Genomic DNA, 15,622 nt, shown 5'->3' with positions numbered 1-15,622 from the left:
AATTTGTAAACTATTTGGACTCTGGTGTGACAGTATCCTCTGAAATTTTTACCCGAAAGCAGAAAACTGTTTCTTGGAAAGAAAAATTGTTGAAGGACTTGCTCTCTTATATAAGGATTTAACATCCTGCTTTTTCACCAGCAGGTGTCACCCTCATGTAAAAGAAAAAAAGCAAAGATTTGTTAAAGGAAACAAAACATCAAGCTTGCTTGCTGGAAGTTCTTTATTTGCTTTATAGTTATTCACTGGCTGCTGCTCTAATTTTTTTTCCTAAATAAAACAAATCATTTGTTCCCAATCCATATAAATCAAGCTAAAATTCCCCTTGCCTTAAGGCATTCTGGTGGTTTAGTCACTAAGTCATGTCTGAGTCTTGCGACCCCATGGACTGTAGCCTGCCAGGCTCCTCTGTCCATGGGATTCTCCAGGCAAGAATACTGGAGTGGGTTGCCATTTCCTTCTCCAGGGGATCTTCCCAACCTGAGAATCAAACCTGGGTCTCTTGCATTGTAGGCAGATTCTTTACCAACTGAGCTACGAGGGAAGCCCCAAGGCATTCTACTGTGAAGATAGTGATGTGTAGGGTGGACTGGCCTGTGAGACCCTTAGATCCGGGCCCATTTGAGAAGAGGAACATCAGGATTGTTTCAACACCCTAGCCGTGTATCTTTGGGGAATGATAGATAGAGAAATTTGGCTCTGAAGAGCATGTGTGGATAGTCAAAACCTGACCATTTGATTTCTCTCTATTATAAGAACAGATCCAGATTTTTAGATTCTCAATCAATTGAGATTGTTAGTTGCCTGATAGTTTCAAAGATCTGAAAAATCTCTGGGTAAATTGTGAGTACCACACTTGTTCTGTACTCTGGGCCCTTGCTCTCACTTGTTACTCTGCAAACATCTAGTGATGTTTTTCTTTTGGTGAGACACAGTGCTAGCACTTCCACTAGTACAGAGTATAAGGGAAAACCTCTCACCTAAAAAGCTTGTGATCTGTCTGCCACAGTCGATGATCCTTCATGGAAACGGTTATTTACATTTAACGTATTTCTGAGAAGCCAACTCAGATTTTATCTCCTTCAAGAAGGCAGTGCTATTTCTAGACTGGCATTATTTGATAGACATAAAATTCAGGTGACCCACGTGAGCCACATAAGGAATTTAATTAATTCTAGTAGCAACATCTTAAGATTAAAAACAAACAGGTGAGATCAGTTAATATGTTTAATTCAATATATTCCAAAAATTTTATCATTTCAATGCAAGATCGCGATAAAAATCAATGAGATTTTTGTGCACTGACTCTTTGAAATGGATGTGAAATGTACCGACAGCACGTTTCGGCTCACACATCGAGTGCTCAGTAGCCTCATGTGGTTAGTGGCTGCCATATTAATATGGGCAGTGCAGACTTGGGCCTCTCAGGCTCTGTGTGGGCAAGGGGAGGACGGGGTGATTCCTAGGCTCCTGTTGCTTCTGAGTCCTTGCAAGTTGTTTCCTCCAGGTTTTGAGTTCAGGTAGGTTTTCTTTGTTTCCGGCCTTTGAACAGACTGGATGGATGGCAGGTGGAAGGAAGCACCTTGACTTTGATAGTAGCCGGCCAGCCAGTGTCTGTTAGGACAAAAGAGAAATGGGGTCTTGGAACAAGAGCAGGTAGAACTCTGTTTTTTGTTTTTTGTCTTTTTAACTATAAGACTGTATTTTTTTTTTTTTTTTTTTTTTGAGCAGTTTCAGGTTTACAGAAAGACTGAGCAGAAAATAGAGTTCCCACATGTTGCATCTCTCCACCCCCAACCCACCCTCTATTTCCCCTATTATTAATGTCTTTCCTTGTTGTGGCGCCTTTGTTACAGCTGTTGAACCAGTATTGATACATTGTCATTAGCTAAAGTCCAGTAGTTTTCCTGTGAGTTCACGCTCTGTGTTGTATAGTTTGATGGGTTTTGACAAATGCCTAATGTTGCATGTCCACTGTTACAGAATCCCACTATTACCCACTGTGCACCCACTTCATCACGCCGCGTGCCCACTCTTACAGGACCACCGTGTCACTCCCCACCCTTAAATGACTCCCGCACTCGGCCTGCGCACCCCTCCTTCCCTCCCTCCCCCCAACCCCAAGCCCCTCTCAACCACTGAAGAAGGCCTGATGGTCTCTGTAGTACTGCCTTTCCCCAGAATATTATATGGTAGGAATCGGAGCATGTGCCCTTTCCAGACTGGCTTCTTTCACCTAATAATATGCATTTAATGTTCCTCCATTTCTTTTTTCATGGATTGAGAGCTCATTTCTTTTTAACACTAACAGTCCATTGTATGGATATACCACAGTCTGTTTTATCTGCTCGCCTATAGAAGAATATATTGGTTGCTTCCAGTTTGGGGCCATTATGAATAAAACTTCTATAAACATTCCTGTAGAGGTTTTTGTGTGCGGACATAAGCTTTTCATTCATTTAGGTAAATACTTAGGTAATGCTGCCACCTTAATTAGCTAAAAGAATGTCAGAAAAAAATGTATTTCTTTAAAAATAAATATATAATGGATGTTCAGAGCGGGGCGGGGCGGCCCGAGGCTGGGGGCGGGGGGCGGCCCCGGGGGTGGGGAGGCCGCTGCCTCCCTGGGCCTGCCGGGCCGGCCGCCTCCGCGATGCCGCTGCTCGTGGACGGGCGGCGAGTGCGGCTGCCGCAGTCCGCCGGGGACCTGGTCCGAGCCCACCCGCTTCTGGAGGTAATGGGGCTACCTGCTTGACCCACTGTGACGGAAGCGACACAAAAGCTGAGGTCCCCTTGATCATGAACGCCATAAAATACTTTTCCGACCACACTCGATGTGGAAGGCTGGAAGTGCACCTCGTGGGAGGCTTCAATGACGACAGGCAGTTGTCACAGAAACTGACTCATCAGCTCCTTAGTGAATTTGACAGACAGGAAGACGACATTCATTTGGTGACACTGTGTGTGACAGAATTAAATGACCGGGAGGAAAATGAAAGCCACTTCCCAGTAATTTACGGCATTGCTGTCAATGTCAAAACTGCGGAGATCTACAGAGCCTCCTTCCAAGACCGAGGTCCGGAGGAGGAGCTGCGGGCCGCCCGAGCTTTAACAGGAGGACCAATGATTAGCATTTACGATGCAAAAACAGAGCAACTTCGTATAGGACCGTATTCCTGGACACCGTTTCCCCATGTGGATTTCTGGTTGCAGCAAGAGGATAAGCAGATACTAGAGAACCTTTCCACATCACCCCTGGCTGAGCCCCCCCCCACTTTGTTGAACATATTAGATCTACCTTGATGTTTTTAAAGAAACACCCTTCTCCAGCTAACACACTGTTTCCTGGGAACAAGGCTCTACTCTACAAAAAAAATGAAGATGGCTTATGGGAAAAGATCTCTTCCCCCGGAAGCTAAAAATAGGAATTACCAAAGAAAGCACCTCTCTGACACAACAAAAGACCACTGGCGGGGGCAGGGAAGAATGTGAACTTGGAATCTTTATCTGTTGAGTCTTAGGTATCTCTCCTTACTCAGTGTTTTTCAGAAGACTTTAAAATAAAATCTTATTTTGGCAAAAATAAATAAATAAATAAATATATAATGGATGTTCATCTAAGCAATATACCATGCTGAATGCTGTGGCAAATACAGGGAACTGTGAATATTCCAGAAGCACCTAGATTGCCCTGGGTGAGTCAGGGAAGGTTCTCAAGGGAAGTAACATTTAATCTGATATTTAAAGAATGACTAGGAATTACCAAGTTTTGTTGAATCTGAGATATATGATCAACTGCTTTATGCATTATTTTTGTCGATCAGACGGTAAAGAATCTGCCTGCAAAGCAAGAGATGCAGGTTCTATCCCTGGGTCAGGAAGAACCCCTAAAACACTGCTGAGGTGAGAAAGTTGATGAGTGTTTGGGACAAGCTGACTTTGAAGTGCTCATTAAGACATCAATGTCCGTATCAATGTTGATACCCAGTAGCCCTCCAGGGCTTAGACCATCACCACAGGATTGATGAATGAAGCAGGAGAAGACAGATGACCCAGGATGAGAGTCTGCAGCGGAACTTTAGAGAGGGAGGAAGCAGCCTGTCCCTGGGAGCAGGAATGAGTGGCTGCAAAGGTCAGAGGAACTCTGAGAACGGACTCCCAGTGTCATGAAGGCTGAGGAGGAGAGGCTTGGGGGTCAGAGTGGTCACCGCCGATACAGACAACCTAGCTCGGGGGGTGTAGGGTTTCAGCATCAAGGAGGAAGAGGGGGGTGAGAGGAGCTGGGTAAGGGCCCAGGGCAGGTGAGGAAGCAGCACTTTAGGAAGTATGCCGGGGGAGAGGGGACTGGGAGAGGGGACCGGTCGGAGGTGGCTGGTGGGGGGTGTGGGGTTGAGGCGAGCAGGAGTGCCGCTGTCGGCCTGTTCACGTGCCGACCAGGAGGAGCTGGTGGTGGGGTGGTCGCATCCCTGGGCAGGTTACTGGCTGGAAATGTGCTCTCCTCTACTCCACACGTCAACACGGGGGCCGGATTTCTCTTCTCCTGTGGACTCAGCAATGTCCATCTACTAATCTCTGGAAGAAAAAAAAAGTGTGTGTGTGTTAGTTGCTCAGTTGTGTCCAATTCTTTGCGACCCCATGGATTGTAGCCTGCCAGGATCCTCTGTCCAAGGAATTCTCCAGACAAGAATACCGGAGAGGGTTGCCATTCCCTTCTCCAGGGGATCTTCCCGACCCAGGGAATGAACCTGGCTCTCCAGCATTGCAGGCAGATTCTTTACTGTCTGGCTGGAAGAAAAAATATAAATATTTGTAAAACAAAGAATTACTGGAAGACCCAGCCTTCATCTTCGGGCCTGTCTGCTCTGGAGAGTGTCATGGGTTGAAGACACAGAGTCCCTGAGATGGGCCCAGAGCTGTAGGGGGAGTCATCTGTGTGTCCTGACGCCACAGACTGTGAGGGACCCCAGTATCTCATGTGCCGCTGAGAAAGGGACATGCCATCGATGGTAAGACACGTGCTGGTGAAGTGACTTTAACATGTGAAGAAATGTGAGTCTTGCGATCGGGGAAGTACAGTACCAGCCTGGGGGAAGTGTGGGGCAGACGCCAGTGTGATGTGTACACCTGCAGCTCTGGCCTGCTGGCCTTTATTTCTCTGGAGCGTAAGGTCAGGTTTATCTTCTGGGGTCGGGAGATAAAGGCATTATCGCCCAAGAGTGGAAGGTTGTTCAGTGAGTCATCGACAGCAGTAGCAGAGCCAGGCAGACCCAGGAAACCATGAGCTGGTCAGGAAGCACTGAGGCTGCCCTGAGGTCAGGGCCCAGGAGTTCTCGGTGATTTCAGACTGCACGGCAGTCCAAGCCAGGGAGGAGCGAGTGGACAGCGGCTTCATCCAGAGTTGAGGGGCTGCTGTGCAGGGCGACAGAAAAACTGTGGGCAGAGGCCTCTCGGATACTGTGTACAATGGGGTCACGGGATGGACGGTGGAGCTCACTGGGGAGATGAGAAGTGCAGGCTGATGGCAAGGGATGATAGTGGTTTTTATAATGTTACATATATATAATTTTCTTCAGAATTAAAACAAGTGTATATAAAAATTCATGGACGTCTGATGATCTCTTAATTTTGAGAAATGCTGACCGAGAGCAGTGATTCTCAAAGTGTGGGCCCAGGGCCCAGGGCACCAGCCTCTCCTGGGAACTTACCAGAAATGCAGACTGGCAGCCTCCTCTCCCTCCCAACCAAGTGAATTCCCGGTTGAGGCCCAGGAGTTGGGCCTTTAACTTGACTCCCGCTCATGCTAGAGACCTGCGGCTCTGACCCAGCCTGATGGCTTGCCTTTCTGGTGAGGAAACTGGCCAAGGGCTACAGGTTCATTTATAGGAAAAGTGGGTCTGAAGCCTGGAACTCTGGACTTTGGTGTAGTTCACTTCCAAAGCTCTACATTGTCATTCCTAGGTTTTGTGTTCTGTTTACTTTGGGTTGGGTTGAAGGCGGTGATAATACTAAGGAGTCAGGGTCTTTTCCTTCTGTTCCTTCTAGTGCCAGAACCTACCAAGACCTGTTCAAGCCAGCCCCAACCTGCCGGCACCAGTACCAGTACTTCCACCAGCACCCTCTCCAGCGGCAGCAATGGCAAACGTGCGTCTGCCGGCGGCCAGCAGCCAGCTGCAGCCCGTTACCTGCCTCGCGAGGTGCCTCCACGCTTCCGCCAGCAAGAACAGAAGCAGCTGTTAAAGAGAGGTCAGCCACTGCCCGCGGGGGCCCTGAGTGGCGTGAGTCCCACCCAGGGCGCTGGGCCTGCAGGGCTGAGCCCGCCCCCGCTGCCTGGAGCCGGAGCACAGCCGCACCCCAGTAAGCCCCAACCAGGTAAACCACCCAGAACCAGAGCACTCTTTCTACCTGAGAACTGGTTTGCTATTTTCACCTTTGCTGCTCAGTAATGAACATGGACATATTTACTGTACACTTAGCAAAGCGAGCTCGATGATACATTCGCTTCAATTCGATGTTAAGGTTTACTTCTATTTCCCCTTCTTATTTATTTTGTTTCTCATGTATTTGCAGATGGCATTAGCTACTTCCCTTGTGGCTCAGCTGGTAAAGAATCTGCCTACAATTCAGGAGACCTGGGTTCCATCCCTGGGTTGGGAAGATCCCCCTGGAGAAGGGAAAGGCCACCCACTCCAGTATTCTGGCCTGGAGAATTCCATGGACTGTATAGTCCATGCGGTCACAAAGAGTTGGACAGGACTGAGCGACTTTCACTTTCTTTCACTTTACTTCAGCTAAGTCTGTTGCTCACCAGAAACTAAAGGTCTTCGTCAATCCATATAAATCCGTCACGGCAGGTGCTTTAGAGCCCTGTAGTGAAAACTGATAGTGAAACCCTTTTCTCCCAGGTAATTAGGACATCTCATACTGCACGCATGCATACTGTGCAGGGAGGTAATAGCATTTTATGGGGAGTGGCTGTTTCTAACTGACGTATTTGAGTACCCCGAGGCAGCGCTGCCCGCTGCACCCCTGCAGGGTCTAGGGCTCTGCGCTGCTCGTTGGCGTCCTGGCCTGCAGTTCAACGCCAGCTCTCCCTGGACTTGCAGGAGATCTGGCCACTTGCTCATTTGCTTTCCAGCCTCAGAATGTCAGCATCTCTCCTCTCCTCTCTTCTGTTCCCCTCTGCTTGATCTCATGGATTAGCACTGTAAAAAAATTTTCTTTACTGGAGTTTTAGGGAAATTTTTGGAAGGGAGCAAAGTCCATGTGTTCAATGGCCATGATTCTCTGTTATTTTCTTAAATTTTTCTGTTTCAGGTAATTCAACAATTGGCACTGGTTCTAGCCTGGTAGTGAAATTCAGATCTGTTATTAGAGACGCAAAGAGGCTTCTTGTATTAGATTAGAATTTAAAAGAAACATGTCACAATTTTTTTCCCCTTCATGTGCTGCCTTTTAATATGGGGAATAATTCCAGTGTGACATTGAAGTATTTATTTGCAGCACCATTTCTCAAAACCATGACTTTGTGGTTTTATTTGGAAAAAATATTTTTAGAGAACTTCGCCATGTCTCTTCAAATAGTCTTGACTTTCATCTGCTAAATTCCTAGTAGAGAGAATGTAGGTCAATGATTGTCAGCAAAAAGCTAGTAAGAGAAGAAATGATCAAATGTAATCGTTGAATAGAATCCCATCTGCTTAACTGCCATCAGTTTAATAGTCAAGTATACGGTTACTCTCCACACTGAAATATGGTCTTCTAACCAGTCTTAACAGAGATTGTATAGTCAGACTTGTATAGCTTGGTGTTTTGATTTAAGAAGCTTATATTGAAAAACTGAGGTATTTGATTCATACTCAGCACAGGGCCTGCATATAGTAAGTGCTCGGTAAATTCAGATGCTAGCTGTGAATGTGGAACTTGTGAGACTTTTGAAACATGCTGCAAATATATTTGTACCTTTGAAATGCTATTACAGAGCAGCAACTAAAAAACAACTCACAAAATCTTCATAAACTTTTCTTTCTCATGGTGCAAGTTACTTAATAAATTCATTCGTATCCAATTGAAATTCTATTAGTGGGTTCCACATTTTCTTGCCACATTGAAACTTTTTAAATACTGTTGAAGTAAAAGCTCTTATAACTTTTTTTAAAGTAATACATAGATTTTTATGTGTTTATTTGTGTTAGGGTTTTCACTCCTGTAGCCTTTCCACATTAACATGAAAAGCATGGTTTGATTCATGATTGCATTCTTCTAAGACTAAATTTAAAAGTATGAGTGCTGGGTCAACAGAACTGAGATTGAATTACCCAAGCAGGGGGTTAGGAAGTGACTGATCCTTAAGAATTTAACAGCAGACCATTTCTAATGATAAGAAAAGCAAAGTTAGGAGTTATTTCAGCCCAGCACATTAACTTTCTGTGTTTTTCCCCAAGAATATGAGTATATGATAATATATACTGACTACCAGCCTAACGCTCAGAAGTTATTCTTTGCCCTAAGTGGCATGATCTGCAGAGGTGATGGAAACACACCCAAATCAACTGTTGCCTCTGCAGCCGGTCCAAGTGGCCAGCGGCATTGTTGACTTCTCATGACCAACGTGGGTGAAGGTGATGATAAAAAAACCACCTGTGTTTGAGAACAGGCTGAACTTTCACTGGCTCGCAGGTCACCAGAGGGCAGCAATCGAAAGCTCCCTCCAGGGACGTCCCTGGCAGTCCAGTGGTTAGGACTTCACCTTCCGGTGCAGGGAGTGTGGATTCAACCCTTGCTCAAGGACCTAAGGTCCCACATGCCTCATGGCCCCAAAAACCGAAATGTAAAACAGAAGTAACGGTGTAATAAATTTAGTAAAGACTTTAAAAATGGTCTACTTCCCAAAAAAAACGTGTTTTTTTTTTTTTAAATAAAAAGAATAAATTGCTCTCCATTTTTTTTTTTTTTTAAACCAGATTTCAGGTTCTACCGGCCCCTCTTTGTGTTAGCTCCATGCCATCTCCATGTCAGCCCAGGGCATTGTTGGAGAGACACCGCTGGTTTTGTAGCTTTTGTAGCGTTATTTACGCCAGCACTATCATGTGTTCTCAGGGAACCAAGACTTCCTTTCTAGCATGCACAGCTGACTCCTGGCGCCACTTTCCTTATAAGGTTTGGTAATGCTAATGCTGAAGGGACGCCCTTCAACAAGTTTAAGCACAGATTCTTTACATTGGGCTTCCAATTCAAAAAAGGCATTTTCAGGTGGACAATTCCTGTTAATTGCTGATGTTCTGGCTCCACATTTAGATTAACTCCTAAGGGGTCACATCCCTTGTGGAAAAACATGGCTCTCAAACAGGCATGCCCAGAGTAGCCAGGGAAAAAGAGGCCTTGAGACATCTGTGTGGACTGGAAAGGAACTGAGGGGAGCCCTGCAAAGAAGCCTTGTGAGGAAGAGGGCCTGGGAGCATTTCAGTTACAGAGATTCTGGTCTGACACCCCAGGAGGCTTCAGGGACTGGGGCAGCTCCAGAGGGTAGAGACCCAATTAGGCAGCACACATACTGGGGGGCAGGGTTCAGCCCGCCCCCCATCATTGGGGCATCCACTCACGGTGGGTGGAGGGGCTCCTGTGAGACAGACAGGCCAGCCTAGCCCTGGATCCAGGTGCTCTCTTTAAATAACAAGTTTGAAAAAAAAAAAATAAAAAAATAAATAAATAAATAACAAGTTTGTCCTGAAATAAAACATTGGCCTTCTAATAAAATAATGCAAACGGAAATCGATTTTAAGTTCCTGTATTGATTCTGGAGGGGAGCTCCCATCCAGCCAATTGGCAACAAATGTTACCTGGTAAGGTGTGAGTAGTATATAAATGCACTGATTCACCATATGAAGCTTCTGGAAAAATGTGAATTTTCTATTCAGACTGTGTTTTTGCCTATCTGCAGTGTAACTCCAGCTTGAAACACTTGTGAGCTTTTTTATCTTTTTAAAAACCTCTTTTCTGGCCGTGCTAAAGGCAGTCTATTGTTTTGGTGGCTGCTTTATAAACAGAGGCTTTGATTAATATGCGGTGGTGTTCGCTACTTAGATCTTTTGTAGATAGAAGCAGGAAAGTAATTAAGAAGTTGGACACGTGCCAATTTACATATGGGGCTCATTTAGAAAATTATAGCTAGTGTCGGTATGCCAGACGTTCCGGGGGAAGAGCGGGAGGGAGGAGGAACCGAAAACAAAGGAATCGGAAAGGGCAGCGGTTTGTCTGCGTGCAGCCAATCCGCAGCGCGCCCTTTCGCTTTTGGCTGACTTTCAAAAACAGACGGAAAGTGGCGCTCGTGCTGCCGCAACCGGGTCCTGCAGTGAAAACGGTGTGACCATAGAAAGAATGCTGAGAGGCAGGAAGATCGGTTTAGTGTCAGCTGCAATTAGATAATCAAAGCTTTCAAATCCTCCTGGGGTGGGAAGGGCACCGCCAGTCCTGCTTGCGGGCGCCTGCAGGTCGCTGGGCGCAGCCGGGGGAGCCTCCCGGCAGCGACAGCGGGTGTCCCGGCGGAGCGGGGAGCCCGCGCCGCCCTAGATGCGGGCGCCCGGGTGGCGGGCGCTTAAGGTAGCGTCTCTCAAGGGGTGGGCGGCCCCTCTCGCAGGTACTTGTGCCCCCGCGGCCCGCGGAGCCGCAAAAGAGAGCTGCCACCGAGCCCACAGCGGCTGCGCCTCCCAGATCGGGGAGTTTCCCTCCCCTGCGGGGGCTTCTCGCAGGAACTGAACCCCGGGGAAGCAACTTCATCCTGCGTTTTGGAGAAAAAGCAGGGCCATCAAGATTTTTCTTGTGGACACTTTATTGTTTTCAGTAAGCCTTTCACTCGGTTCTGCATTTCATAATCCCTTGCAAGGATAGAAGTGGACGGATAAGATGTCTCCGAGTCTGTCCAGTGCTGGAATTCTGAGCCAAGAACACTTTCTCCACGAGATTTTTACACCCCGTCAAGGCAGTGAAGGGAGGCGGCTGCGGTTCTCCAAGGCTGAAAACAGTGGTTACTGGTTACGTGGATTCCGCCCCTTGAAAAACCCACTGTCCGAGTATGTGTTACCAGTACGCATAGTACACTTGTGTTTTCAACTACAGAAAGCATTTGGAATTACTTTATGATGTAGTTTATTATTCTGCCATTTCAGTTAAAAGGACTGTGGTGAGAAAGAATGAATTCCATACCGTTTGTTAGGGTTAGCACTAAATTAAGCCTTCTGCACACTTCTGAATAAATCTTGTCGGCACTTCCCTACCTGATTAACCTGATACCTAATTACAATTTCGCTTGCTGGAGCTTTAAAAGTTCTTTGTCAAATACTTTTTCTTGAAAATTTTATCTTTCTATGGCAACATTTTGGAATTTAAAAGCAAAAGAAGAAAGTTTTTATGAATCCTTTTAATCACTTGAGACAGTTTGTTACTTAGATTTTTATAGACACCTATTTTTAGAACATGTGAACTATTCAGACAGCAGTTAAAAAGAATTTAACATGATACAGAACTTCATTACTTTTTTCTTTTTTAAGGTTTTTATGTAGTGGAACTAGTTTGATGATAGAAAGTTGTAATGGAAGGTGCACTAGAATTTTATTCTGAAGATACAAGTTTCCATTCAATCTTTACTGGCCATTGCAAGTTTGGTCTGAGCCTGTTTCCCCATCTGTAAAACAGATGTAACTTGTAAGGTTCAGTTAACCTAATGTGTATGGAAATACTTGGGACTTCAAAATGCTGTGAAATATGTGATGTTTAGGGATATGTGTGCATGTATGCATACGTGCTTAGTCTTGTCCAACTCTTCGCGCCCCTATGGACTGTAGCCCACAAGACTCCTCTGTCCATGGGATTTCCCAGGCAAGTATACTGGAGTGGATTGCCATTTCCTACTCCAGAGGATCTTTCTGACCCAGGCATTGAACCTGTGTCTCTTGGGTCTCATGCATTGGCAGGCAGATTCTTTACCCCCTTTAGGAATATGAACACTCTTATTTATAAACTTTCTCAAACTTGCTGCCCAACAGATGCATGTATTTTAGCCTTTTAAAGCTCCTGGACTTATGCTGGAGAATGTAAAATAACCTACAAGAGAATTCAGGCTTGGTTTATTTCAGAACTTTCATTCATTTCAAAATGCCTACTCACAGAAGTCAATCATTTCAGTTTCTTTCATATAGTCTTTTAGACTATAACTAAAGGATGAATTTTTTAATTGATAACACAGTCAAGAGATTTTGGTTTATGAAAACCATGTTACTCAAATATTTTCAAGGTCATAAATTCTACCAAGAAGAATGGTATGCTTTAAAGATAAAGAGAATAATAATTTTAAAGACATAAAACATTTTCATTTAGGGGATAAGTTCTAAGGTCATAATACGTGGTGGTGATGGTGGTGATGGTAGAGGTGATAATGCTGATGATGTAATTATGATGATGGTGTTGATGATGAAGAGGGACAGGAGAGGAGAGACTTCAGGGATTCTCCAGAACAGAACTAGTCAAACTGTACTCCTCAGAGCCCCCAGAAGGTTTTAAAGGAGTCTGAGTAGGGAAAGGATGGTGAGGAGTGGGGAAAGCCTAGTTTTTCCAAAGTGGATTTAGGTTAATTCATTCATATGTTGGAGGTGTAGGTTCTGCTGTTTGTTTTCTGTTGTTTGGCCTTTACCACTCCACTTAAGAAGACAGTGGTGAGTTGTATTTTCAAATCAACTGAAGTCTATCCTTGAAAACCATAAATATTGCATTAAAATTGTAACTTTCTGCTTTCCAGTTTTCAAGTCCTTTCCAGCTTTTAAATGCATTTTTGTGTTCAAACTTTTTTGGGGGGGGGTGGGGGGACTACATGGAATGTGGGATCTTAGTTCCCTGACCAGGGATGGAAGTCAAGTCCCGTGCATTGGGAGTATGGAGTCTTAACCATCAGATGCCTGGGACGTCCCCAGACTTTTTTTTTTTTTTAATATTAAAGTACACGACACAATTGATTCCCATTTCAATGCTTTTTTTAGAAGGAAAAAAAAAATGAGAAAACAAAATAAAGTGGAAAAAGGGGAAAAAAAAAAAATACTGAAGCAAAGAGTGGCACCTTTGTGCATCACACCTGTCTTGGTACAGAACGTTCTTGTGCATCTGTGCGGTGTTTGTAAGCTCATCGGCAGGATCGTGGAACATGCATGTTCAGCACAATATGAGCTGTCATCAGGGAACTGTCATCTGAGGTCACTGTGACTAGAGTTTCATAGGAACGGCCTCTGTCCCAGGGCCCTAAACTATCAGAAGAGGGGACTCTGTAAAGAAGCTCCTGGGACACTAGGAATACCAGAACTGGAGACACTAGGGAGTAGGATCGGGAATCAACTTGTAGAAATGTGGCACAGAGTAACTCTTACCATTTATCCTTAACTTTTTGGTTTTGTGTTCATTTTATTTTCATATTTAATGTTCATTTTGATCCTGTCAGCACCCTCAAAAGTGCTATTTTCTTGGGGGAAAAAAAATCCTTATATCATTTCGGTATTCTCAAAGTTTAATTACAATGAAAGATATTGCTATGTTTGTCTCTCTTTTTTTTCTCCTTATCCACTGTTTTCATTACAACTAAAAATATTTTACGTAGAAAAAATGTGTTTCAGTGGCTTACATAGTAATAACACTTAGATAAATGTATATAGTAAATTCACTTGTTAGCCTCATTTTAAGCCCCTCCAAATAGCTCTGTATTTAAGAGTGGCCCTCTTTGCAAGCTTAGGACAGAAGTCCTCACCTGAAAGTGAACTCGAGCTGTGCCACACGTTGGTGAGAGTTGAGCCTCTCCTTTAGGCTCCTTTAGTAGAAGTGACACCTTGTCCTTTCTTTACCCCTCTGTGCCAAAGCACAGGTGTGCATGCCCGTTCAGTAAAACACCCTTAAGGCCGGTGTGGGAGATCTTGTTTATTTCTTTATTTTGGCCATGCTGAGCAGCTTTCGTGATCTTTGTTCCTCAACCAGGGATTGAACCCAGAGTGGTGGCAACGAAAGCGTCAAGTCCTAACCACTGGACTGCCAGGGAATTTCCTGGAGGATATTTCATCTCATGCTTTCACCTCCTTCCCTCTTTTATCTCCTCTCCTCTAGCCTTCTCTCTCTCTCTCAACTCCCTTCCGGCTGGCTGTACCGAGTTCCAGAATGTTTAGCTCCCCTCAGAGTTAGGAACACTGCTCTCTTGGCATGCACCACTTGCAGACACATTCTTGCCTTTGAGAAAAGGGTCCTGTTGAGTGGATGACAACCCGTAGATTCCCCAGTGCTTGTCGAATGTAGTCCCCACTTGATCAGGCAACTGAAGTGGTTGATGGAGAGGAGTGAAGAGGGAGGAAGAGTGGCAGTGATGGCCTTTCAAGGGGCTGGATGAAGCACCTGCAAGGACGCAAGAGTCTACACAGAGTGCGCTGATGAACCGCACATTCACGTCTGAGCTTCCTGAAGCTTGCTTCTCCCAGGACTGTGGACAGATCCGCTTGGAGGTCTAGCAAGCACCGCAGACTCACTATATCTGGATCTTAGTCCATCTTCTCCCTTCCTCCTCCCCATCCCAGAACTGCTCTTCGTCATGTTAGTGTTTCCTGTTACAGTTTAATTTAGTTCCCTGTTCTATACAGTGGGTCCTTGTTTATCTATTTTATGTATAGTTGTATATATCTGTTAATTCCAAATTCCTAATTTACCCCTCCCCCCTTCCCTTAAGTTTTTTTTCCTATGTCTGTGAGTCTATTTCTGTTCTGTAAATAAGTTCATTTGTATCAGTTTTTTAGATTCCACATATAAGTGATAAATGATATCTTCTTTATCCATTCCTCTGTCCATGGGCATTTAGGTTGCTTCCAAGACTTGGTTACCATAAATAGTGCTGCTGTGAACATTAGGGTGCATGTATCTTTTTGAATTATAGTTTTCTCCAGATATATACCCAGAAGTGGATTGCTAGATCATATGGCAACTCTATTTTTAGTTTTTTAGGGAACATCCATACTGTTCTCCGTGGGGCTTCCCAGGTAGCTCAGCTGGTAAAGAATCTGCCTGCAATGCAGGAGACCCCAGTTCAATCCCAGGGTTGGGAAGATCCCCTGGAGAAGGGAGAGGCTACCCACTCCAGTATTCTTGGGCTTCCCTTGGGCGCATCTTGGGCTCAGATGATAAAGAATCCACCTGCAATGTCAGATACCTGGGTTCAATCCCTGGGGTTGGAAAGATCCCCTGACAGGGGGCATGGCAACCCACTCAAGTATTCTTGCCTGGAGGATCCCCATGGACAGAGGAGCCTGGTGGGTTATAGTCCATGGGGTCACAAAGAGTCGGACACAGCTGAGCAACTCAGCACAACACAGCGAAAACTAGTTTGGGGGCTTCCCTGGTGGCTCAGTGGTAAAGAACTCGCCTGCCAATGTAGGTGACATGGGTCCAATCCCTGGGTTGAGATTGAACGACCCCCTGGAGAAGGGAGTGGGGGTCCATGGGGTTGCAAAAGAGTCAGACATGACTTAGCAAGTAAACAAGCTAATTTTTATAGTATAGGCAAAACCAACAGGAGAAATAGTCATAAACCAGAATTGTAGAGCCAACCCCTAAT

At 45.1% G+C, this 15,622-nt stretch overlaps 1 protein-coding gene and 1 pseudogene across 4 annotated transcripts in view; both read left to right on the top strand.

The window, feature by feature from the left end:
* Nucleotides 1-15,622, top strand: part of TNRC6C (trinucleotide repeat containing adaptor 6C) — a 114,410-nt gene that overhangs the window by 55,916 nt on the left and 42,872 nt on the right. For all 4 annotated transcript variants that reach the window (XR_009693085.1, XM_061144706.1, XM_061144705.1 and 1 more), the window contains exon 4: nucleotides 6,043-6,369. Coding sequence is in view for 3 of the 4 variants with exons in the window: in XM_061144706.1 (XP_061000689.1) it covers nucleotides 6,043-6,369 (327 nt within the window). In the remaining variant the exon portion in view is untranslated. The remainder of the gene's footprint in view (nucleotides 1-6,042; nucleotides 6,370-15,622) is intronic.
* Nucleotides 2,618-3,497, top strand: LOC133056163 (protein N-terminal asparagine amidohydrolase-like; annotated as a pseudogene).

Source organism: Dama dama, chromosome 5, assembly GCF_033118175.1.
Source record: "Dama dama isolate Ldn47 chromosome 5, ASM3311817v1, whole genome shotgun sequence".
In the NCBI taxonomy this organism is placed as follows: Eukaryota; Metazoa; Chordata; class Mammalia; order Artiodactyla; family Cervidae; genus Dama; species Dama dama.
Note: the sequence above shows the minus strand (reverse complement) of the source record. Positions and strands in the feature narration are given on the sequence as shown.